Source organism: Camponotus floridanus, unplaced genomic scaffold (genome assembly GCF_003227725.1).
Source record: "Camponotus floridanus strain SB8 unplaced genomic scaffold, Cflo_v7.5 scaffold7, whole genome shotgun sequence".
NCBI classification, from domain to species: Eukaryota; Metazoa; Arthropoda; class Insecta; order Hymenoptera; family Formicidae; genus Camponotus; species Camponotus floridanus.
In genome coordinates, this window is record NW_020229838.1 from 4,018,167 (window position 1) to 4,045,880 (window position 27,714).

Sequence of the window (27,714 nt, forward strand, 5' to 3'; positions counted from 1 at the left end):
GTGTCCACATTTTTAATGTCCATAGAGCGCTTTCAACAATGACCAAAAGCGGGCCATGACACTTTTCATTCTTCTCTCTGTTTATCCAAATAATCAACACCTTGCATGAATACAATCCAGTACGCCGATATATGTGTCAATGTGTCGTGGAGAAGATTGTCTGTAGTGGAGTTTGTTCTTTCACCACGAAAAATTTTTCATACATTTACACATTAAAGAAGATAAAGGTATTCAATTTATCATGTTATATTTTTGTGAGAGAAAGATAAGATATCTTATTTTTTAAAAAGATTATGCGAGAGATGTATTTATAATTCTATTGATAACATGGCACTTGTAGTCTTAAATGCAAGAGATATAAAAATCTACATTATTTTACAGCATTGCATTACTAGTGTAAAAAGAGGAAATATTCAAGAAAAAATATTTCAAGGTAAGAAATATTTTTACATACTTTGTTAACAATCATTGTTTTATTGCTGAACAAAGAGTAATAAATAAAGTATTCTACTTATCATGCAAAAACAGATGGTAAGAAGGAATGGACTTTGGAAGCTAACACAGCTTCGATCATTAATGAAGAATGTTCAAACTGGTATTAGAGAAAAGGGCATCCAGGCTTTGATCGTTAATGGAGAGGATGCGCATCAATCAGAATACTCGACTGAGCGAGATCAAAGACGATGTTTTATCAGCGGATTTCGCGGTTCCTATGGTACAGTGGTTGTTATGTATGACAAAGCATTACTGTGGACAGATGGAAGATATTATGCACAAGCAATGTCAGAATTAGATCCATTGGAGGAATGGACCTTGATGAAAGAAGGCTTATTAGACACACCTACAATTTCCACATGGTTGGCTTCAAATTTGCCTCCAAAATCTATAGTTGGAGCAGATGCTAATTTAATAAGTTATACAGAATGGGCGAGATTACACGCCAGTCTAACTATTGTCGGTCATTGTCTAATTCCTCTTTCTGAAAATTTGGTAGATAAAGTATGGGGCGATGAACAACCATCACCTACAGCCAATGTAATCTTACCACAGTCATTACGATATTCAGGTCAAAGTGCGGGAGATAAAATAAGATTATGTCGTGAAGCCATGAAAGAAAACAATGTGACAGTACTTGTAGTAACTGCATTGGATGGGATTGCATACTTATTAAATTGGAGAGGGTCCGATATACCTTTCAACCCTGTCTTTTTTGCGTATGTTATCCTCACTCTAAAAGATGTACATGTCTTTGTAGATAGAAGTAGACTTAGCCAAGAAGCATTAGAGCAATTAAAAAATGAAGGTGTCGATGCAATTTTTCATGCTTATGCAGATATACATGTCTATATGAAAGAACTCGTAAATTCATGTACAGATCAGGATAAAATTTGGATTAGCAACAAATCCAGTTATGCATTACACGCAGATTGCGGAGAAATCAAGAAACATACAGATATTACACCTATTAGCATTATGAAAGCGATAAAAAATCCGATTGAAATAACAGGTATGAAAGCGGCGCATGTGAGAGACTCTGTCGCTCTCGTTAAATATTTCGCTTGGTTGGAAGACAAGATCAAGAATACAAAAGAGCACATTACAGAAATTTCAGGTGCAACGCAACTGGAAAAATTTAGACAGTAAGCCAATTTGTAAAGTGATTTATCAAAATGCATTTTTTATAATGTAAAATGTATATAACAAAAGAAATCTGTTTCTTTTTCTTTTATAAGGGAACAAGATCATTTTGTTGGATTAAGTTTTACGACTATATCGTCTATCGGGCCTCACGGAGCGATTATTCATTATTCACCTACAGCGGAGACTGATATGCCTATTACAGATAAAGAACTTTATCTTTGCGACTCTGGCGCACAATATCACGATGGTACGACAGACGTAACGAGAACTCTACATTTTGGCGAACCTACGAGTTTCGAACGTGAATGTTTTACCAGAGTATTTAAAGGACAATGCCGTCTTTCAACAATGATATTTCCTTTAAAGACCAAAGGAAATTATCTTGACACATTGGCACGTGAAAGTTTATGGAGTGTTGGGTATAATAAGCACTTCTTTTTATGAAAATATAATAGAGAGAAGAAAGGATTTTATTAAGGAAATATTTATTTTTTTTGTATATCTGACTGAATTAATTTCATAGCCTTGATTATCTTCACGGTACTGGTCATGGAGTAGGATCCTATCTTAATGTTCACGAAGAGCCTATTGGTATTACATGGAAGCCACATCCAGATGATCCAGGCTTACAACCTGGAATGTTTTTATCAAATGGTATGATCAAAATATATAAGACATACATCATTAATTAAAAAATTAAAGGCAATATCATGCAAATAAAAATGTATATGTATGAATTTTGAAACACAGAACCAGGATATTATGAAGATGGAAAATTCGGTATTAGACTGGAAAACATTGAATTAGTTGTTCCTGCAAAGACACCTCACAATTATAAAAATCGAGGTTTCCTTACTTTTGAAACTGTGACGCTTGTCCCTATTCAAACCAGTTTGCTTGATGTCTCGATGCTTACAGATAAAGAGGTATATATATTTTTATTTATTTATTTAAATATGCTACATTTTCTTTTATATTTCATATATCTTATTTCAGATTGAATATTTAAACAACTATCATGCAAAATGTTTGAAGATTTTGAAACCCTTTCTACAAGGGGCAGAAAATATTCAAGCACTTAAATGGCTAGAGAGGCAAACTCTTCCAATTTCTCGCTAATCGTTTCATAATTTAACAACTTATAATATGTTTTAAACTACATATATATGTTTTAAACTATATATACAATTTTTTTAATATATATAGAAGATAAAAATTTGCTTTCAAATCAATTAATGTTTTATTAAGAAATCAAATATTTGCGATTAATATATATAAGAAAAATAAATATGTAATTGTACACACAAATGATAAAGTAATGCATTACGATCTATCGTGCGTGAACTTTCTGCAAGTGAATATATATATATATATATAACAAAGGAACAAGGAATAATGGCATATAATCATATCTTTATAATATAAGAATATATTATCTTAATTGGATTTTGTAATTAACAATTTACATATATGTTACATTGTATTATAAATGTTTAATTATACACATACATATACATACATATAATATTTCATATTATAATAATTTTTTTTATTCAGATTGATATATTACACATTTTTTAACACATTATTCATCATATATAATTTAGTAATATGTCTGCATAAAAAACGCATTTATAATTAAAATAAACACATTTTTTTAATTGTAATCTTACTAATTAATCTTATACTTGAAGTTTGGAATTTCCAAATTGAATGTATCATGTCATATTCATACATTAGAGCTTTGGATCACTTAAATTCTGATTAAACGATGATTAATTCAATTGATAAAATTGTGTACAAAAATTTTTTATTATTATATAATTCTTTATATAATATTTCTAATTCTATGTTTATATTTGTTAATTTTAAGCTAATGCAAATATTCTATTACTTATAGATTATTGTCATATAGATTGAGTTAATTAGAGTTTGATCAAAGTGATCTTAAGAAAGAATTAATAATAGTTTGTAATATTTTATATATAATAAGAATATTTTATAAATTCTAATATATACTAAAAATCTGTTTCGAATACTTGGAGATGTATCTCTATTTTTATTCCTATAAAACTAAATATATACTTATTGTTTTGCGATCCAATTCGTTCTTGAAAAAGATTAAAGTTTTGCTTAAAAGAAATTTAAATTTTCGAAATGTGATTATAATGTATCAAAAGTATATTAATATATACACATAATAAACCAAAAAGGAGTAAAAAGGTAAAATTTTCGCGATTTCTAATAATTTATCAATTTTAGTAATTATTAAGAGTCAAAAATGTACGTAACAAAAAATTTATAGATCCTTCATTGAAATAAAGAATTCGAATCTCCGTTGAGCAGGGTTTGAGTCTTGACTAAACGGGATTTAAATCCTTGCTAAGCAGGGTTCGAATCTCTGCTAAGCAGGTTTTATTTCGAGTTTCTGCTAAATCTTAAGCTGTCTTCTACTACGAATAGAATTATGATAAAAGTAGAAGTGGAATAAATTAATTTAATAAAAAATATTATATAGAATTAATTAATTTAATAAAAGATCGAATATCAAAATATTCGCTCAAAATATATTTGACTATTTTTAGCTATTATCGAGCGAATTTTCTGTTAATTCCTATAATTTATTTATTATTAGAAATTTTATATAAAATGACGAAATTAGAAACATTCTTATCTAGATATATATTTTATAATGTAATTAAAACGAAATACAAAGAAAAAAGGCTCCACACTTGCGTGACAACGAATGGAGAAAAAAATAATCCATCAATCAGGAGGGAAAAATGTTTCATCGAGTTGTACATCATATATACGATTTTCTATTTTATATTTATTATTATTAAATATAAATCGTGTGTGCTTTAAATAAAACTTGTAGAGTTTTTATAAATCTGGCCATAAAATTTATCGTGAGATATAATAAAACGTCACAAGGGATTTCTTTTTGGAAGAATAGGATAAAAGAGAGCATACTGAAAAATTCGCATGCCGATATATATAAAACTGCCGATATATATAAAATCTTTAATAATCTTCAAAAGCAAGCGCGATATCGCGTCTATCGTAATCCGCGATAAACGAATAAAAGAAAATATAGCAGCAAGCAGCTGTCATTGAAATCGTATTAAATAAGTTCATTACGTGTGTTAAGTAAGCGTCGCGCGTCATTCTATAAATATTGCATACGGCGTGTAAACTCGCGTCAATCGATTACCGAGAGACTCCTCGCAACGCGAGCTTGTCACATACATCGCCGTTCGCGACTCTATAATCGCTGTAACAATAACCGAGGCACGTAATTCCGAAAATAGCGCCGGCAAGAGCGCGTTAATGGCTATTTCAAGTCGCGTGTTACTACGATACATGTGTACATCGCGAGAGGCTGCCTTCCACCTTCCAGCGCGAAGATATCGAAAGGTGCGAGAGAGAGAGAGAGAGAGAGAGAGAGGAGGCGAGGGAGGGGGGGGGAGAAAGAGCGCGTTTCGACATTATTCGCGTATTAGTTCGCTTCTATGTATAGACTTTGGTCCTGCGTATCAGGAAACAGCCGGTGTGCGGGACAGGCAGGAATTGCAAGCGGGCTCGCCAGGACGCTCTCCCCAGTGTCGGTCCCGACGGTCAAGGGCAGTGGCGTCGCGTGACGTCACGCGACGCTGCAGTGACGCAACTAGTCGTCAAGGGCAACCCGCACGGTTATGGTCGCTTGGCAACCCCTTTTCGCCCTACTACTCGCTGCTGTATACTCCCGCCCGCCTCTCTGCCCCACCCCTGCCGCCCTTATCCCACTTCATATCGCAGCCGCACTCTCTATCGCGTACACGTGCCATTGCTCAATGAACTCTCTTCCCGCCCTCTCTCTCTCTCTCTCAATCTCTCTCTCTCTCGCGCGCGCGCGCTCCTCTTCTCTCCTTTCCTCCCCCTCCCCCTCCCCTGTGGCGCCATCGTCGCCACTCTTTCATTCTCCATGACGTGACCCTAACCCCTAGCCGGGACCTTTCGCGGATGCTGCGACGTAGAGGAGTAAACGACACGGCGCACCCCAACAAAGTTGCTCCCCTCGTCACCTCCTGGGATTTTTCCTCTTTAATATCAACGCTGCTAATTTTGAAAAATAACGATTCGAGTCGTTGAATAGTAATCAAATTCGAATTATAGATATATATATAGCGTGTAGTAAGCGTGTAATGATGTAACAATTTTTTCGACTCCAAATTGACAGGTGAAATCGTGTGTGACATTACGCTTTACCAGTCGACAAATAATCGATTCAATTATTGTTCAATCAGACATGAAATTATAGACAGTTACTGTGACAGCTGTTTATGAAAGAAATTATAGTACGAGGCGTAAAAATTCATATTCGAGAAAAATTTTTAATTATGTGTATGTGTGTGCGTTTTTCGTCGATACGAAAATATCTTATTAAACATTTTTCATATTTTTGCTCGTCCAGATGACACGAATAAATGGAAAGGAAAAAAAATATCGTTATTGCAATAAAATATAAAATATCGTTCACGTGTCTTAATAAGGAGAATTTTATATTAATTTGCAAGAGGAAACTTTATTAAACGGAACAAAATAATAGCGGAGACACAAAAAAGCGAGATTGTGCGTCCCAACTCGGGACAGATATCTATTAAGATAAACGAAGAAGGAGAAGAGAGAGAGAGAGGGAGAGGGAGAGAGAGAAGAGACACGCATCGTGTCGTAAGAGGGGCAGAGAACGAAAGGTAGGTAAAGTAGAAAAGGAAGAAAAGGAAGAGGAGTCCTCGCGCGCGGAGGGATTTCTCGCAGTGAGACGGAGAGAAGTAGAAGGTATCGCGAAGTGCAGAGAAGGCCTCATCTCGCTCTCGGTCCTATTTATAGACATGCTCTCAGCTTCACTCGTGCCCACTGCTCGCGCACTGTCTTTCTTATATAGGTGGCTGTATACCTATATATAGTGACTGTATTGCGCGTCTCTCCCTGTCTCTTTCTCTACGCACGAGCTACCGGCCAAAACCGTGCAAAATATTCGAGAGATCGATCGCGTGGATCCAAAAACCGCGAAACCGCTTACCTGTTTCTTACAACCGTCGCAGCGAATGTGCGTGAATATATTTTTCTGGCAGGATACTTTTACAACATCGATGCGTGTGTTTGTGAAGAAAATATGTATGCGCTTGTTCGTCTTATTGTCAAGCGTTTTAATACGCACCTCCTAAAACTTTCTGAGAACTTTCTGATCACTTTTTGAGCGAGGCGCGTGATGACAGATTTATAAAAATTGCGAAATTTTGTTGCTTTAATTAAATTGTTGCCAATTTTTACTAGAAATAAATTTTGACAGTAAATTATCTTCTTGCTCGATATCGAACCGAGAACAGATATATGAATATAAATATGTCCCGTTGAAAATTGAAATGATAAATTTCATCATCAAAATTTCATTAAATACATATAATTTTTTGAAAATTAAAAATTTTATTATTATATATATCACATTATATGTATATCGCCAATTAAAATTCTGTTTGAGTAAAATTGCAAGCAAATATTGAAATTTTATTATTTATTTGCTATTTAGCGCAATGCGCAATGTGTCAAAATCTCTTCTATTTAGTTGTATTTTATAAACTACATTAATATTTATATTAAAGAAATTTATATTTCATTTTTTCACCAAACGATATAATCAAAAAGAACTTAATTTCAAAAAAAGGGCTCAAAGAGAGAGAGAGAGAGGAAATACACAGTTTTATAAGTGATATCTTTATTAACTTTTTTATATAGTTGGATCCAAGTTTCAGGTTAAATAAATTAATTAAATGTTGCAAATTCTTTTAGATTCTCAAATTTTAAGAAATTAATTTGTCTTAATACTATTGGAATGCTTATTTATTATGTATATAGATCAATGCTTTGCAAGCTTATATATACATTTTGTTTGTTACACAAGAGATATCGACAAAAGAAAAGAATGTGAAACTCAATGGCATATTTTTCAATTAAAACTGATTTTTTTCTACAATTAGTAAAAATCGCATGTTGATAAATGTTTAAATAAATGTATAATTGAAAAATCAAAGATTTCTTATGTGCGAGAGTGTATTGAAAATAAATAAAATTTTATATTCAATATATATACAATTTCATTGGAACAATTTCATGTTAATGAAACATAAATTTAATGTTTAGTTACTAGTTTAATTTCCTTAAAAAAAATTGATTCCAAATTGATTAAAGAAAGCACCCTCCAATTTTTAAATCTTAAATCTCCTTTGTAACAGTTTGTATTGAGCTCTTGTGAAAAGGTTACGAAAAATAATCAAACAACTTACTCTCGAGTCAGTGTTAATTGTATTTCTGTTAATAATTGTTGCAAGAGATTGTTCGCGTTACCCGTTTCGCAAAGAGAAGCATATGCAGGAGCGATGATGACAACACGAATATACAGGTAGTTGGGAGCTTTTGTTACGTGCATTGCACTCGGAGCGTCATATGTATAATAATTATATATAATTTATCTAGCGATATCATAATATTATCTGTAAAAAAAAAAGTATTCGCTTGAGGACGCGCTTGCGTTACTTTGCGTTTACAATTTATGTCAAAGAGTAGTGCGTATCATCGCGTTCGCATACGCCTATACAATGTGTCCATATATATATATATATATATATATATGTGTGTATGTGTGTGTGTGTATGTGTGTGTGCGCGCGTGTGTGTGCGCATACGAATTTTTAGTATAATTTGTGTAATTTGTGGATACCACGTCGGTTTTCTGTCATTTTTGTAACGCATTGCACGATTGAATATAATAATATTTTAATAATAAAAATAATTATTTAACATTAACAATATATTCATTTGAAATATAGTCATTTTGTTAATAAATAGAGCAACATATACATAACATTAACAATTGCTAAATATGTGTACACGTATGAGATAGTAATGCGAAATGAAGAAAAGAAAGATGGCAAGAGAACGACGTTAGATTTTACATATACATACAGCAATTTTATATATATATATCTATATATATGTATAATAAATTATATACATATGTACATGAAATATTTCTTTCAACAACGATAGTCACGTCTAATCTTACAATTTTATTGGATTTTTTTACAATAATGTGGAAAGGGAAAGGCAAGAATGACCGAGAATTGGAAGTATTTGACGGAGACAGCCGAGATTTAGCGTGTTCGGAGCACGAAGAAAATACGATGACACAACGCAGGTATAAGATATGAGAAAGGAAAGCGAGCACTGCAAGATGAAAATTCGTCATCACATGTGCCAACTCCATAACAAGTTATATCGAGAAATTTACGGAAATATTGGCTTCCGATAGAGATACATACGCAACGATGTAGCACCGAAAATGTAACAATTAACATAAGTTTCCTAACGGCATTTATGAGAGGAGGAACTTGTTTTAGCACCTATGCATCTTCTATAACGCAATGCTGTAAAATTGTTTTCAAAAATAAATACTTTTATATCTCGATGATTATTCTCGTGTGTGTGATTCGGTTGTATGTGTGCGAGAATTATAGTTATATACAAATATACTTAAAAAAATATCTCTATTTCCGTTGCTGCGAACCTTGTCAACAATCTCCTCTGCGTTAGATAGATCTGTCTAATAAGAATACAGCTCCATGAAACATGAATCGTTCATTTGAAAACTTGCGCTTGGACCGCACGAGTCTTTTAAATTGCGTGTGTTTTATAGGGACGCAAGATATATATATATATATATATATACGTATATGTGTGTTTTAAATATCGAGAGTCCCGAGAGTTGGTATCAACCGTGTAGTCGATACATAATATTTATCGTTTCACGAAGCATTACATTCTCATACACAGTCGTTCGTATGCAATGAGAGAGACGCATCTCTCCTCTTCTCCCCCCTCCCCTTTCTCTCAATCTCTCCCTCTCTCCGTATCTTCCGCTTCGCTCCGCGATGATTCTCGGAAGCTGCGGATGGTATCGATTTTATGTTATACAATTGCACGAAAATGCTCTCGCAACGCTCAATGACATCTAGATACGCGACTGCTGGTGAATATCTCGCGACATTTCGCGCTTTAACTCGTGTCTGGATACAAGCTAAGAGATACCAAGTACATGTAAAGCGGAGAGAGAATAATGTGTTTATCGTTTTTTCATATTTGAAGAATGGGATTATACGCATTTTGATAATTAACTTCCATTGAGTTGCGGTTAAATATAAGTCTGTTTCCGATGATTGTATAAATGCCTCGAATATACTTTAAGTACTTGAATTTTTCGCTAGGTGAGACGCGAGAAACATGATTTTTTTTCGGTACAGCGAATAACTATTATATTCTCATACGTTTTTCTCAGTCAACGATAAATCTCAAAATACATAAAGTTCTTACAACACGAGTATCAACTATATCTGGCAACGCTTAATTCTTATTCTTTGATTCACGACAATTTTTAAAATGAGCAAATTGTTTACTTTACAATCACGTAGATACGATATCTGAAATTTCCAAATTCGTTTCGTGCATGCAATTAATTCGTATCCAGTCATGCATACGAGATAACGTAATTAATTGATGAACCGACGATAAATGACGGATCAGTCGATGACGGTTTCGGCCGTCTAAAGGTCTCCGCGTTTTCTTCATCGGTCATCACGAGAGACGAAAGGATCGGGGAAGGGGAGAAAGGGAGCAGCGATCCAAGAGAGAAGGAGACGGAAGGGGGAAAGGGAGGAGAAAGACGGGAGGATAGAGGGGGACATAGATCACAATTTGTCAGAACATGACACAAACGTAATGAGATCTCTGAACGTTAAAGAGGATTTTTCAACATCGTTGTAACTCGTGGAATTCATTGATTGCAGGGTGACGACGCGTGACTTTGAGGGTGGCTTCTCGGATTAGCGTGAGACGCCTCCCGCTTCAGCCTCTGCTTAAGATGTACCTTCGCGTGGCGCTTCTTCTCGTCGCTCCTGGCGAACTTTCGGCCGCACTGATCGCAGCAGAACGGTTTCTCCCCGGTATGCGTCCGCACATGGGTGGTTAAGTGATCGCTCCTAGAGAAGGAGCGCATGCAGATGCGACACTGGAACGGTTTCTGCCCCGTGTGAATGCGAATGTGCCGGGTGAGCTCGTCGCTGCGGGAGAATCTGCGATCGCAACCGTCCACCGGACAGGCGTACGGTCGCTCGTGCACCGGCGTTTTGCTCGGTCTATTCGGATACTTTCGCGGTTTCACCGGGACCAGTTGAAGCGGTAGCGTACTCTGCTGATATACTTGAGAGAGGATCTCGTGGCCTTTCGACGTGCTCGGGTTATACTCGGCTAGCTGGACTCCTGAGGAGCCGGTATTGGGCGGTCGAGCTTGTTGTTGCTGTTGCTGTTGCTGCTGCTGCTGCTGCTGCTGCTGCTGCTGCTGTTGTTGAGCTTGCGCCTGAGCTGGTTGAGGCTGTTGCACGCTGGGAGTGTAACCGGATGTACCGGTTGGCTCCTGCTTTAACGTTGCTTCCTGATGATGAGTGTGCGAGTGATGGTGGGAGAGAAGACTGGGATCGTAAGCCTCCTCGTGGGCCGTCAACCAGCCCGCAGGAGTGGTAGTTGGCGTGTCATGGTAACCGGGCGGCGGGGGTGGCGGCTTCGATTCGACCTGCAGCAATTCGACGGTCTCGCCGCTATACGCGGTCGAGTGAAGGTTGGGGTGAAGGAACGGTTGACCCGTCAAGGTTAAGGTTGGCGAGGGTAACGGCGCCCACAGCTCCTGGCTCGCTGGCTGTTGTTGTTGCTGCTGCTGCTGCTCGCCTTGAAGATTGTTCAGAGGCGAGGATTGCGTGCAAGTCGTGGTAAAGACTCCGCGATAGGTCAACGTTGGCACGTTGCAGATATTTACGCTCGTCGCGGGGACGGTGGATGTGGAATGCGGGGAGGAATACAAAATTACACCACCTTGCAACACATTGCAACGATCCGTCTCGTCCTGGGCTTGATGGTGGCGCGATGGTGGACTGTTCGAGGAAGGCGCGTTTGACGTAACGGTATTTCGCGTATCCTGGTGGTGATGATGATGGTGTCGATGATCTCTGCCGGATGCGCCGCTTTCGTCCTCCTCCGCGGTCGCCTCTTCCAGGGAAAGATCCTCGCCCAGACTGCCTGTAAAATATCAATCAAATTACTTTGTTTTACTCTCAACTTTAGATGTATGATGCGCGTTTTACATATGTATATATACGAAGCGTGTATTTGTTCTTGTGTATTGTTCTTCCAAGAGCCGGCAGGAAGAACCGTGCGATACGGGGGTGACTTTATCTAACAACGGTTCTATCTGTTGTCTGCATCCTGCCGCGTTTCGTTACTTCCTTTCTCCGCATATGTTATAATTGTGCTAACTAGCTCTGAAAAAGTATTCGCTAAAATTACAAAGCGTTACGTATGTTTCATCGAAAAAGTTTCGCCGATTTTTCCATAGCCCATATAATGGCGTTTGATGCAACGCTCCGAAAAATGAAATATATTACAGTTCCTTGAAAAATTGCGTTTGCATTTTTTAATAGATGCACACGTACTTTTATGACGGAAATGAAAGAAAAAAGTACGTAATACATGCGCGTAGAAAAGATCGCATACGACAATTATCCGAGGGTTATTACGGTCCTGAGGGTGACGAGGGTGGGGAGGGGAGGCTGAAAGCATGAATGAACCGACCAAGGGATAGTAGGGGGAAGAGGAAGAGGGGTGGTGATGCAGGTTCAAGAGGAGGGTCTCTGAATGTCGGGGTCGTTGAGTATTGATCCGCGACAGGCGGACAGACCTTCGATATTACGTATTTTCACGGACAGTGTAATAAACGTCAGTAACGCCTCGTGATTCTTCGTCGCAGATGCATCTCCTTTAAGAGCGCATTCGAGGGCGAATTTAGACGAATACGTCCAAATTCCCGCGAATCATGGAGGCGTTCGAGATCAGGGTATCAAGAAGCGCGAAGAGTTTGCGTAAACGTATCGAAAGCGAAAGGTTGACGAAAGCGAAATATAATATCCCGAAAATTTAACGGCATCGCATTTTCATCGCTCCCTTGTCAACACGAAGAAATTATATAACATAATTATATAATTAATTAACATAATTAATGCAAGAGGGAAAAAATAATTTTCATCTCCACATAAATATATCTCGAGAAAAATAAGACACGAAAGTAAAACCGTCGTCGATCGATTCTCTTAACGATAGCTGACGTGATGTAGATACCTGAGATCGGTGGCGGTTCGACAAGGGCGGAAGGGCCGAAGAAGGAGGGTAGGTCGCTGCTAGTGGTGACCGGGGTGTTTAAATCACCAGGCTTATCCTTATCGTTCGAATCGTGAATATCGCTCCTGCAGTTTCTGATACACCCCTTATCATCGTCATCGGTCTGCCGATGCCTCTTGCCATCCGTCGCGTCGACAGCGATCGGCGATGCATCGGCATGCAAGTGATGCTGATGATCGTCCAATCGATGATGATGCTGATGATGATGGTGCCGCTCGTGATTGTGCTCCGCGGAGTCGGTCGGGCTGATTTGAAGCTGCGCGTGCAACGGGACGCACGAGGACAGGGAAAGCGTCGGTATAGTCTTGCTGCAGCTGGTGGACGAGTTCGTGTACGTCACGGGGGTCCCGCTGATGCCGCAGGTGACCGAGGAGGGATTGGACGAGGAGGCCGCGTTGTACGGTAAACACGCGTCGAAGCTGAGCTGCACCGTCTGCAGATTAAAGGTCGCGTGGTGATGATGATGATGATGATGACCAAGGGGCGGCGAGGAGAGCAGAAACGGGCTGGTGGCTGCGTGCGGCTGCGAGCCCACCACCTCCATGCCGTCCATCGTCATCCTCTGGAGCGGATCGCCTTCCTGGGCGATGGCAGAATCCTCGGTACCGCACTGCGTGTCCTCGCCTGCGGTTGTATCGTTTAACGTAATTATTATGGTTAGAATATTGTCGTTTCTCGATCACCCTCCGATCGTACACGATTAACCTTCCTCCTCTTAATAGCGCGGGGGTTATAACGCGTTAACGATATCGGGGTGTCTCTTTCTCCCTTTTCTCCGGTCTCTTCTCGGCTAGGAGGATTAGTAGCGGCGATTAAGCGTGCGTGGCGCGTTTCTTGCTCGATCGCGTGGCGCGAGCCTTCGGTTAACTGGATAGAGCTGTTTGCGCGCCGGCTGCGACAACAAAGTATCCTTCTTCCCGCCTTTTTATTTCGATAGATGCCACCGGCCGGCAACACTACGTGCGCGTGTTGCGGAATGGACCACCACCAACCGACCACTAATAATCACCATCACCATCACCATTACCACCACCGAGCGTAAGAAGCTACGCGGGTACGACCGTCTCTCGCATACGCATAGATTTCGCCAACCGGTCGGTTCGGTCCAAGTACCTGGCACCGCCGTTTCCTCGTCAACGAGAAGAAGCTTACGAACGAGGTGCAATTTTATTCCCAAATTAATTCTCCTCTTCTCACCTTTCGACAGGGGGTACAGATGTAAATACGCGCGAAGCGAAGGCAAAATATTCGTGCGGCGAGAGGACGTGTCCGGCCGCCGTCGCCGTCGTCGTCGTCGTCGCCGTCGGGTCCACGCGTACTCCGAATCTGTGCGCGCAAGTGAGCGAGAGCAAATACAGTGTTTGATCCGAGAACGTGTGCGTAGGCGCGCGAGCGAAAGCGCGCGCGCGCGGGATCGCGCGCGTTACGTTGCGTCGGCGACTCTCTCTCTCTCTCGCTCTCTCTATCTATCCATTTATCCGTCCTTGTTTCTCCTTTCGTTTCTCTCTCTCTCTTTCTCTCTCGTTCTTTGCAAAGTCTCCTTCGTTAGGTACACGGCTCGACCGAGAGTGTATTGGCTCGTGCACAGTGATTGTTAAAGGACGCGCAATGCGTGGGGGTCGCGCACGAACTGAGCCGAGCGGCGGCGCGCCCCGTAGTTTTATGAATGGACCGCCGAGACTGTCCCATATTTGGAAGCGCCGAGTCGACCGCCAGCCAATCCCCGCCCGGCGGTCCTCCGTCTACGCACGCGTGTGTGCGCCATACGTCTTCATACATATGCGCGTGTATTTATACATGCCAACGTATATTATATATATATAGGGTGTATCTGCGCGCACGTATTTAAATATATACGCGTATATATTTAATTACACGCATACGTCTCGTATATACAATACACATGTGCATCGTACATAATGACACGCATATATATATACGTGTATATAATACACATACATGTATGAAGCTGAACGATCCACGGCTCCCCGCTTCTCGCGCCGTCGTAGTCGGCTGTCGGTGCTTACGAACACCGTCTATCCCCACCAGGTATCGCTCTTTCGCGCTGCCACCTTCCCCTATCTCCCTCCGCGTACTAGCGTCCCACCATGGGAGCTTCCTCCTTCTCCCCTTCGCTCTTTCCAATCTCTCCTTCGTCGTTGAGGCTCCTCTCAACCCCGTTCACCGGTGACGTAGGCTCCGTGACGTAGACTCGAGGCGCGCGACTGTTGTCCCCCACGAGGTACTTTCGAGAACGCGCGAACACGCGACGGAAGATGGAGGAAAAGCAATAATCGAGAGCGGAATCGGTCCGATATATCGGAGCTACTGTCATCGACGAACATTTAATTTTGTCTAAATTTCTTTTTCATCATAAAAATACCGAGGGAAATTGCTATCGTCCGGTGCTTTTATCTTCGAATGCACATATTTGCGATGTTAAAAGAAGCAAATTGTCGATAAGATTGTTAATGGTGATCTTGATTATTTCTGTTATAATGTTGGCCAATGCATTATTAACTGTCGCTCTACCTGATCGATATAAATATAATATACGTCAATTAAACTAAATTACCTTTTAATACTTTATACGCGAATCATATATATTCGAATCCTAGAGAAACGTACTCACTCATGATGGAGTGCAAATGACCGTCATTGCCGCGTTATATCGCTAAAAGGCGCGCAATAAAATATCGCAGATTGCTTACATGTTGCACGGGATGATGTGGAAAAATCGATCGCGGAGCAAAGGACTTGTTCTCGTCTTCCTGCTGCGATATCTACGCATCAAGAGCAAAAGTTTCGCGCTTGGCCGCATAAATAGTTACGCACTAGTCGCTTACGAGATAAGCGCGACATATCCACGTCACGCACACGTATACACAAATATATATACACACACACATAATATATATATATATATATATATATATATATATATATATGTGTGTGTGTGTGTGTGTGTATAAATAAATATATATATGTATAAATAAGGAGAAAGTAATTTTATATCGTGGACATGGGTGTACGTGGCTCCTAACATTTGTAGGAGAGCGCGTGTCCGCCATACGCGAGGCAGACCGCACTCTCTCAGGAGGGTAAGAGACGCGTGCCATTTGTGCGGACGCGTGCGTGCGCCCGGTTAGCAGTCACGTATATACGCGCACGCGCGTACGATCTTTTTCTCGCGGGCGTCTCGCAACCACCTGATGCCCTATTTGGCACCACGCGCTGCCACGCGCCCGTTCCCCCCTCTCCCTCTTCTCGCTCCGTCTCGCTCTCTTGGTATTTCGTCCCCCCTCTACCCTCTGCCTATCTCTTTATCTCTCTCTCTCTCTCTGCTTTTATATTATGTATTAGCTTTTATATTACCTTTTGAAATTTTGTGCGTGTTGAATAATTACTAAACAAACTAAAATGGAGCGATAGCAATAAAAAATGTAACGTGTCCTCCAATACATCCCGCAATCTTTTAAATATAATTTAAGACGTATAATATTTGATTTTATTTTTTTCACGTATACAGGAGACACAAATCGCATGAATGTAAGATAAAAAATGAGGATTTAAAAGAATCAACTGCATGTTTTTTTGAGAAAAATTTGTGAGAAACACGAATTTGTAGATCGATTCAATACATTATCTGGTATGATTGATCGAGTATGTTGCACGGTATGCATTAATCATCCGTTTTATTCGATCGACTTTACTGATGCACGCACACGAGAGCAAAGAGACAGTGACGCACGCCGACGACGTTGATCTGGCACAACAAAATGTTCTAAAATTATCAGTGGCTCTCGAGGTGGTGGGCGCGCACTATTCGTGGCCCTAATCGACGTGATTTTGCGCGGGCGAACGGCGTTATTTCAAGCCGCCACGCAACCACCTGAGCGACCCAGCATCCCCAAATACCCGGGATGACTAGTGCGGCGAGCGTCAAATATTTTCCTATGTTGCCGATGAGTCAGTTAACCGATGATACAAGATTTTTGGCAGCGTTATCGTCATTGCCTTGCGTCTTATATTCCTTGCCCTCATCGTTTCTTTGCTTTCTCTTCGGCGCACATGCACGGGATATCGTATCTCTATCGTGTTATTTTTATAAACTAATAAATTTTAGACAAATCTCTTCGCCTGATTTGAAAGAAAAATCTTTCGAAATTTCATACTGAAGATACCATAAGAATGACAAATCGGTGCGATTTAAAATTATGAAAATCTAACTCATGTTGGATTGATAGCGAGGTGTAAATTAAAATATCTTCAAATAATGATATACGTAAAATTTATGAAAAGCGATATATGTTTGAGATACTGGCACGAAATTACGTATGATCCTGAATTCTTATACCATACAATGTGCTTTCAAAGTTGAATAACATATTGGCATGCGAGAAGAATTGAAAAGTTAAGATACAAAAAACAAAAGAATTGTTTGGTAAAATTTATATATTCATCAAGGAAAGACACGCATTTATTTACAAAATTAATCAATTTTCTTTGAATATATATAATAATACGCGTATTAATAGTATCCTTGGATATTCAACTTTTTATCTGCTTTATTTAGTAGTTACTTTATTACGTTTTACTTTGCAGACTTTTTTATATTTGTTCAGTATCTTTTAAAATACATGGATGATGCGGCTTGATATATTATTTCTCTAGTAATTCTTGTGTATTTTAAAGCGTACTGTTTGAAAACTTTGCGGTGTTTGCATAGTTCAATTTTGGAAATTACAAATATGGGCCGCTTAGATAATAGATTCTAGAATAATATACGGTGCAAAAAATATGTCGCGGAAAAGTGTAATTTTAATCTAAATACTGTATATTTCTCATGATTTTTTTACACTATATGCAGAATAATTGCTGTAGGCGATGCGTTTTAAATTGCTCCTGTATCGAGCCGATCACTTTGCTATTACGTACTTTGATGCTACGCGAGTGGTGAGTCATGTGACGAGTTGCGAGGCTTTCGCACGTTTTTGCGCGATACCAAGATACGTTACCAAGATCGTTGATTAATGATCGTTTCCGGTAGATACGAGCATTTACTTCGACCTTTCAGAGGCTTGTTATTGCTATGATGAGAGTGTTATTTCCGATTATGACAGTACCTGTCATAGAATTCTATGTCAAATCAATACCATGCGATTTAAAATTTAATTATGAAACTTATTAAACGAGACAGAATTCGAAACATATCTGTAAAGTACTTCATAACTCTTCAAAGTGTAAAGTTAATATTTTATCAATGCATTTAATCAATCAAAAAAGTTTCTTTTTACAACGGATTATAAATATATGATATATAAATACGGTGTAATATAGCTCTTGTAACGGTAAATTATAGAAAAAAAACAGCTCTCTTTGTACAATTAAATTAATATGCAGCGGTATTTCTAAAATCATTCCTACAGGCTATGTTATCCATCATAGTCTATAAAACGGGACTTGAGCTTCTTTCCTGTGTACACTTTAGAATAAAATTACCGAGAGCAGTTTGCGAAACAAAACGACATTTGTATCAAAGACAGAGACATAAAAATAAATTTGCTCGACAGTTTCTTAAAATCTTTTCTTCTTGATGGTATAATAAGATACTGGTCAACAAGTTGATAAAATTTCACGTCATGATTAAAAATAAATTAAATTAATTAAATTATAACAACCATGACAAATACGATGATAAGAAAACGTCCGCATCGCGAATAATTTTCGACAGACAGCTAAACAAATTCGGATGAGAGATTGACGAAATAATCGAGGGCAAGGGCTTGGGATCAGTTATGAATTTTCCAAAATTGAATGCTTCGTTTAAAGAGAATGTAAATTTATCGACGTAGAAGGCGGAGAAGCGAATTTACTATTCCGAGGAGAACTGTGCATTTTAGCTATAATTTATATCGCACTTCCTCGTTTCTCGACCTTTTAATGCGCAATTCTGTTACAATGAGTACTTATGCGAGAGACACACGGCTGAAACCGCGCATCATGGCGGAACATCACGGTCGTAACTGCCATTATGTTGCGCTTCACGCACGAGAATTTGATTTTTCCGAAAGGGTCGCGTAACACGGCCGCTTTCCTTAGGCATTACGCTGGTGCGTAAAAGGGGTTCGCGCGACATGTCCACTATTTCTGCACATTTTTTTCAACAACTCTATTAATAATGACCGGAGCAGCGGAAAAAGATTTACCACGTGAAGAAGTTACAAAAGCATAATGCAAGCAAATATTAATAAACTGCGATAACGTCAGGACGAAGCTACGATAGGTGGGGAAACTGGACTGACTAAAAATATAATTGCTTTACGAACCGCGGATGTGTATACTTTATATAAAATTTCTGTTAAAAATATAACTTTTAAAATAGTGCGAGCATGTAATAAAATAAGGGAGTGGACGTAATCGGATAAAATCAGAGAGCAAAAAAATATACGACAATCTTTTATGATTTTTTATCGCGCGATTGTAAACAACAAAGTTATATATATATATTGTTGTAAAATTATTGTTTTAAAATTATCTTAAAGAATTTTTTGAAATCATAAAAAAAATTGTCTTTTATATAAATCGCGCAATAGACTTTATCGGATTTTTATTAGTTTCCTCGAAACGAATTCTCTTCTTGGAACATTTTCACCGTGGAAAACATTTTTATCATTTATATTAAGCATTTCGAATCAAAGTAAACTTTTTTATTTTTATTTATATTTTATTGAGTAAAAGAAAGTAAATGGGATTAAGAAAATATGGGCTGTTTAAGTTGGAATGAAATGTACATATATTTAATGTTATAAACGAAATAATTAGATACTCCGAACATAATACGGGGATTGAAACTTAATTTCGAAAAAAATCTGTCATCTTTCGCACGGTATGACGCGCATCCCCTCATTTAAATTGATGAAGAAATGAAACTTATCCCTGAAATTTATGTTATTTTAGGATATCTAATCATTTATTTATAATCCAAAGGTAATTTCGGCTCTTGTTCTTTTAAAATAAATAAATTAATAAGTTCACTCGGAGGTGTTTGAAAAAGTTGATCCGAAAACGCGTGTTTCATATAAGAGATAATGGCAAGTCCACTCAGACAATCCTCCCAAGACTATTTTTGCACCGTGGCCTATCGATTTCTTTGATCCTCTCCCTCTTGTATACTATAGCTCGCGTGTACTTGGACGTCAACGACGGCTACGTATAACGCGTAGTTAACCCCCTTCGTCTTCTTCCCGCTTAGTCTTATCGGTCGATGCTGACGTAGGTGCTTCATACGTCTATGAGCCATTCATAGACGATAACAACTCACCAACACGCTGCTCGCCGGCATATTTTTATCACGCTATAACGCACGTATACGTACAAATCTGTATGCCACCGCGTAAAAATACACGGGAGCAACGTGTTAGTTCCTACATGCGATTATTGTAGCGATTCCTATGCGAAACCCCGTTGAATATAGCTCACCCTCCGTATGAATCCACGCGGATCGTTATATTGCGCGTAAGCGGGTCGATTTTTTATCGGGCATGTCTTTCGTCGCGACACCCCTTGACCCTTGGATCGCCAAGGATATTAGATACATTCGTATATAAGTTTATTACCGTATCGTAAATTGGTCCTTTGATAGGTACTGGGCAGGATGTGTGCGATAACATATCAAAATGACATGTGGCCTTAAACAAAGATCGTTCGAGATAATATCGCGTAACGTTAGTTATTAATCCAAAATGTGTCAAATAGGTAAAGTGTTATTAATTGAGCGAAACGACCGTGTATATAACGATCGTGTGTATAACGAGAGCCACCATTTAAAGTATCTGATTTTACGCTCTGTCGATCCTTGTTGAATGGATACAGCACGCATAGTAAGATGATTATGCGGATCAATTTGAGGGATCGTAGTACACCTGTTACCGATTGTTCAAGTTATACGTCAATCATGTTGTTACGTTTTTATTTATCGCGTTTTTCACATTTATCGAAATCGAATAAATAAAAAACAACATATTATCTTTAATAATTAGGAATTCGGCTCAAATGAATAAACAAAAATTAAATCAAAATTTAATTTAATTTTTGTTTAACATATTATCTAAAAAATCTTTCTAATAATAAATAAAAATAATAATATAATCATTTCCAGAAATAAAAATATAATATGCGGACATTGGCGTAAAATCTTTTCTTCGATCTTGTCCATGCATTGCGCGACATGCCATAAAATGTTTTGCTCTAATCGATCCTTCACTGTTGATAGTTGCAAGAATGAAATATTATTGACGAGTGATATACGTTACTTTGTATTATATAAAATGTAAAAGCGATTTTAATCGACTTTTTTCACTCTGATCGGTTAGTCCTGATAAACGCGCTCGTTACGATATCGACGTTTGCACTTGTTATATTTTATGTACATAATTTGATTTATGATAAAAATTTTACAGTATTTTACGATCGATTGTCAGAGTGGATATACGTCAGCTTTGACGTATACGATAAGGTTCTAACGATGTTTCGGCATATGGTCGTGCCTTGTCACGCGACGTAAGTATAACGAAACAATACCTAGCGATTATTTTATTTTAAGCTGAATGTAGCTAATTTGATAATAGTGTAAGATTATGCCATTATAAATGTTTCTTTCCGGCAAATTATCTCAGATTGCACGTATAATTTTAGTTTTATATATTCCTTTCTCTCCCTTTCCCTCCCCTCCCCTTCTCCCTGTTCAAAGGTTATTTTTAAATATATTTCTTAAAAAGAAGTTCTCAAATTATCGGTAATAAGAAAAAGGAGATTTATTTTCGCAGCAGTTTTAGCAATTGTAATTGACACAAAAAATATAAGAAATTTATTTTTAATGCGATATCGTGACAATAGGAAAAGGCAAAGCGCACAAACTCTTTTCCAAGAATTACTTATTTATTTTTATACATATATATCTATACAAAAAGCAATTATTTAATTATACAGGGTGTTTCTTAATAAGTGCGAAAAAGGAGATGATTCTCTGTCGAAAATTAAGAGGAGTTTTTCATATAAACATATATCTTCCAAAAATGGGAGTAAAAATTAGGTTTTTATTTTTTTCTCAAATTTGGAACAAGTTAAAGAAATGAAATTGGATGGATATTTACTGCTAGTAAAAAGGTTATTTATTAATATTTTTTTCAGCTTCCCGTATTGTTATAAGGGAATGAAACTAGCAACCCCTATTTAATTTTTTATTAGAATTTTTTAATATTTATATAAAATTGGATAACTATTTCTTTTCTCTTGTACATCCATCGTTAAGAAATATGTTGTTTTATTATTGGTTTTTTTTAAATATTAAAAATATCAATCGATATATAGATATTTAATATAATATTGATAATGTGTATGTAACACATATGCATACGACATTATTTGTCGCCATAAATTTGTGTCTAATATTTTACAAATTTTGAAAATATCTTTGCGGAAAATATTCATTAAATTACAGAGAACAGTTGTGTTTATAGTACCAATCGATGTTGCAAAGAACTTTATGATTGGATGTAACAATGTATTATAAAAATTGATGCGTGCAGATATCGTTTACACGTAAAGACTTTTACGCGCAACTTTGAGAGAGAAATAAGGCAAAGATCACATAAGCTGCTCAAGCTAGCATTATTAAAAAGACGTCAATGAGTCGAGAGAGAACAAGAGAGAGGAGAGAAAGAGAAAAGGAGAGAGAGAGAAGGTGACTCGTTCCCTTTTATCCGCCCACTGTAGGTTCGTATATGATGTACGATTTCCTGTCTTACGAATCCATACAATACTAACGAAATGTCAGGCGTGTACATGCAATTTACTATACACATTACCGTACGACACTCTAAACAATGACTTATGCAAAGCTGCGCTTCGATCCCCCATTCTCGTGCGTAAGTGAAAAAGAAAAGAGTTTCTCTCGCTTACGCACGCGATGAGTTACATTTATTTTTGTGCAAAAAAGAAACGCGCGAAGGTTTTTGCGAATTGGACGCGGTCCATTTGTGCGGAAAGCTATCGTTAATCTTTTAATGGTTTTACATCGAAGGGAGATGTCTCTCGTTCCTTTGTACAAACTTGGACTAGTGATGCCCAATTCAACAGGACTGCCGACAGCGCGTGGAATTAAGAGTTATCGTTCTTCAATATCTTTTTTTCTCTTGCTCATGCTGAGCGACTCTCGACGCGGCCTCATTCTTTCATCTTCCCTATATTGTCTTTCGCGCTATCTAAAGAGCATTAGATACATGAGAACCTATTACTAGCCATGCGATGAAAAAAGACGGTACGGGATATATTTAATCTTATTTCCGATATCAATTTATAAAAATATTGTGCGATTCTTAAATTACTTTATGTATGTAATATATGCGATGTGTAGGAGGTTTCAATGAAAAATCCGACGAGTTATTAGCAAAAGGATAAGAATATCTCATGTGGCAAAAGTATGTAAATTTATAAACTTTTTCTCTCTCTTTTAATCTTTTTCGACATCAATTTATAAAAAATATTATACACTTTTTAAATTATTCTATGTGTAACACGATGTAGAACGAGTTTTTCGATTCCTAGAAGTGAAAAATTTTCTTGCATTTTCTTTTTATATAGTTTAACCTCTTAACCTTTTAATTTTTAATTTTACATTTCTAATTCTACATTTAGTTTATGTGATTTATTTAAATTATTTCAATTTGTTTTTGGTTTCAATGGAAAGTTAACCTTTTAAATTTAATTCTACCTTTAGTTTATGTTATTTATTTTAATTATTTAAATTTGCTTTTTTGATAATAATATATTTTATTCATTGATAAATTTTGAACTGATTTTATTACAGGCATCGTCAAAATAGGAATAATGAGACACCGAATCTTTTAAATTTAGTGTAATTTTAGACGGAACACTTTTAATATAATTGACTCCGATTATGTAAAGCCTTTGTTATTTCTTTGTTTTTATATTTGCGCTAAAGATGACCCAAAAATAGAGTCGAAACTTTCGCAAACTTTTGTATCTATTATTTTAATATTTATTTGTTTTTATACAATAAATGACTGTGTAACAAGATCAATATTACGATATAGAAGATTTCAGCGCGAAAAGTCCGTCGAGTAGAAAAGAATAAAAATATCTTACGTACAAGTCTATAAAATTCTCCTTCCTTCTTCTTCCTTCCTCATGTATGTTAACTTGATAGTTTTTCTATTTGTTGTAATAATATATCGACATTTATTGCGGGTTGCAAAATTGCAATTAAATTTTCAATACGCGCTAGTTTTATTTTCTATTAAATTGTAAATATCAGAAAAGTTTTCTTTTTTATATTGATGAATTTATTCATCACAAGCATTATAAAAAGAAAATTATAAACGTATAACAAATATCATTGTATATACATATGATGCCGAGTTTTAAACGTCAAGATTGTCGAATTTACCAGCGGTTACCAGCGATATCAGCGTCCGGTATCCGACGGCAAGATTTGTGAAATATTTGCGCGCATATTCGCAACTTGACTACAAATATCGGAAATCTTATCAAACTTTTCGAAACCTCTGACTTAAATATTATTATATGCAAGTACAATGGTTTTGTAAAATATATTCGTACATTTAAATTGCTATAAAATTAAGTAAATTAAAAATCGAACTTTTGCCGCCGGCAAAATTTTGCACAAATCGCCTCGTGTAATATAGCACATCCTGGTGTTATATAAAAGATGAAACAGATGAGATATTAAATTTCCCTGTATGAAATTTAAATATTATAAATTATTAGCGTCGTGTTCGACGCTTTGTAAAAGCCTAGTATAAGAAGCATTTTTCATGTTTGCACATTAGAGCCTATAGCAAAGTTATCAGTATCTGAGCTATCTTTATGATATTGCTGTTTTAATGTGGTTAATGATAAAGAAGCTTTCGATTATACAACAAATAAATCGTTAGTTTTTCTGTCAATATCATAACATAAAGTTATCGTTGCATAACAACTGGTTAGAAATGTTTAAAAATGTAAATTATAAATTTTTAACAAAACAGGTAAACAGTTTCGAAAAATCGTGGTTACGGGTTAAAAAGGGGCAAACTACACAAATTACATCCGACCTAAAATAACGAGAACGCTATTTTACCAAATTTTAAGGTTTAGTCAACAATTGGTATATTTGTATATATTTGCATATATATATAATCGTATATACATATCGAATGGACGGTTCAAGAATCAAATTCGACCAATTTGATGCTTGCGGAGAAATTTGGCGATAAACCGAGTAGCACAGCTCAATATCGAGTAATAATAAATAATTATCACGGCAATAATTAATAAATTTAATCGACGTACGCATCGTCGTCAATTACAACCGATTGAATTTCCGTGAAGAAAAATTTGAGCAATTTGTGCGTAAGGAATAAATGAAATCTCGGGTTTGATATTTGAAAGAGAGATTTTATCGTTATCAACAACGCACGCGAAGCGTCTTCTCACGAGCCACATTCGCGGTGACAAGAAACTTAATAGCCAGTCTAGAAATACAGGTTTCGACGTGGCGCTGATCTTAAAGCTCTTAAAGATCGATTATCATACATATAGTCGCGGAGTGTTTAGACCGGCAGCCGCAGCGGCCGGTACTCCTACTAGGATAAAGGGAAACTGCGAAAAAATCGCCTCGAATGGCTCGAGAGCGACATAAATTATATCTCACGTCCATCCTGCCTGTGGCTCGTTGCGGAAAAATCGTCGCGGATAATAGCGTGTGAAAACGTCGTATCTCGCGCGCGGCAGCGTAATAAATAACAAGCCGACTCTTTCTTTCGCGGTGAAACGGATTCGCGGGACGGACCTTCCATTCGATTTCGCGATGTCACGCGTGAAATCGCTGCTCGCTCGACGGCATTACCTGACGGCGGCGGTGGCGGCGCATGATGATGATGATGGTGATGATGGTGGTGATATCCCAGGGCGGGCGGGGGCGGGGGATAAACCGCTCCCCAGATGCAGGACGCGGCCGTCGCGGACGTTTGGTGCTGGTGATGCTGATGGTGATGGTGCTGTTGGTGCTGCTGTTGCTGTTGCAGTAGCTGTTGCACTTGCGCAATGTCCACAAACTCTTGCAACTCACCCTCGGCCTCGGGCCGAGCGGCGTCGCGCACTCGCCCCTCGGTGGTGGGCACCACCGCGAACGAATTGCCACCACTGTTGTGCTGCAGGTGTTCGAATCCCGCGAGCGGATTCGCGGGCTCGTAATTGCTGCGCCCGGTCGTGTGTTCGCGGCGCATCGCGAGTGCCAGCATCTTTTCAACCTGTCCCGCTGCCGCCGGTTGTCGTCGACCGGGTGTCGACCCACGTGAGCTGCCTCGATCGTTCCTCGCACCGTTTTCTGCGCGCCGTTTTCGTCGACCCGGGTGCCTTTGCCGACGACGAGGAGAGACTTGGGAAACGTTCGTACATGTCACGGCGTCGCTAAGACACCCTCCTAGGATCGTCCATCCGAGACCGTCCCGATCCTCTGCTTATTCCCGTCTTTCAACGATCGGTTCGGTGCAGGGCGGTGAAAGTTGGGGGATGAATGGACGACGGTCAAATCGACGATCGCGACAGGTATTTTCATCCAGCGTACGCAGATTTCCTTCCACGATCTTTGACGACCGCTAGTGTTGAGAGAATAAATAGATTCGCCGTCGAATCGGGGCCTCCTCGATGGTAATCCGTGTCGACGAGTTCCAGAAATCGGCGTATCTCGGAGCAGAATTTTCAAACTCACGGCGTTAAATCTACGTATCGCTCTCGTCGAGGTGGAAGCACTTTGATCGGGGAAAAGAACGTTCTCCGGATGTCGTCGGTCGCAAACGTACCGGTACGAGTGCCGGTTGTACCGTATCACCAAAGGATACGAAGGAGGATCTCTCGCGTTCCTCCGGCGCATCGACCTTCCGCTCTCTTTGACACGTTGGCCCCTCCTTTGATTCTCTTCCTCGCGCTCCCTGGACCGTTTCTCCTCTTTCGCGAACCTTATCTCGGCTGTTTCTCCTCGCACGTCGGTTTCTATTATCACGCTTAGCTCTCACTCACATCTACGGTCCCTCGTCGGTCTCGTTGATCCGATGGCCGATGGCCAATGGCGAAGAAGCGTGGCGAGGCGAGACGCGGCGAGACGAGGAGAGACGAGGCCAGGCCAGCCGAGGCGAGACAAGGCGAAGCGTAGCGAGGCAACTAAAGGGGTTCACGATGGCCCGCGCTAGACTAATAAAGCGTGGCTCGCGCGCGAAGCTGTCGGGTGCGAGCCTGGAGAGCGCGCTCGCACGTTCGCGCGTGCAACACTCATGGGAAGAAGCGAGGAGAACGCGATCGCGAGGCGGCCGATGTCGTCTCGCGCGCCGTTCGCGTTCGATTCGTGCGATCGCCGGCGATGACGGAGATTCAGCGGTGTCACGTGTGTCGTCGACATTACCCCGTGGTTACTCCCGCTACCGTTGACGGTGATTGTCTACGCGAAACACTACCCTCCTCCCTTCCTCTCCCCTTCCACCCCTCCTCCTTTTAGCTTCCTCTCTCGGAGAATTCTCCTCGCCCTTGTCTCGTCCCCGTTTCCTCCGCGGGTTCCGGACCATTCGTCTCTCCCGCGTGGTCTGCAATCTCCATTCATTCCTTTCCCCCGCCACCCTCCGCGCGGAAAGCGCTTCTTCTCTCTTTCTCTTCGTCTTTCGCGCGCGCTCGCGTGTACCTT

At 38.9% G+C, this 27,714-nt stretch overlaps 2 protein-coding genes across 3 annotated transcripts; one reads left to right on the top strand and one right to left on the bottom strand.

The window, feature by feature from the left end:
- Positions 1-34: 34 nt before the first annotated feature.
- Positions 35-2,816, top strand: LOC105251695 (xaa-Pro aminopeptidase ApepP). Its single transcript, XM_011258666.3, has 7 exons — positions 35-227; positions 382-433; positions 529-1,640; positions 1,734-2,060; positions 2,165-2,295; positions 2,392-2,567; positions 2,638-2,816. Exons 3-7 carry the CDS (start codon positions 529-531, stop codon positions 2,758-2,760), a joined length of 1,869 nt encoding a protein of 622 aa, XP_011256968.1. The 5' UTR covers positions 35-227; positions 382-433; the 3' UTR covers positions 2,761-2,816.
- Positions 2,817-7,828: 5,012 nt separating this feature from the next.
- LOC105251694 (dendritic arbor reduction protein 1) lies at positions 7,829-27,492 on the bottom strand. 2 transcript variants are annotated; one of them, XM_025413658.1, is made up of 3 exons: positions 25,888-27,492; positions 12,897-13,580; positions 7,829-11,801 (listed from the first exon to the last, which is right to left on the bottom strand). In XM_025413658.1, exons 1-3 carry the CDS (start codon positions 26,279-26,281, stop codon positions 10,507-10,509), a joined length of 2,373 nt encoding a protein of 790 aa, XP_025269443.1. In that variant the 5' UTR covers positions 26,282-27,492; the 3' UTR covers positions 7,829-10,506. The 2 variants fall into 2 exon arrangements, with proteins under 2 accessions (XP_025269443.1, XP_025269444.1); XM_025413659.1 differs by lacking the exon at positions 25,888-27,492 and adding an exon at positions 14,154-14,656.
- Between the last annotated feature and the right edge of the window lie 222 nt (positions 27,493-27,714).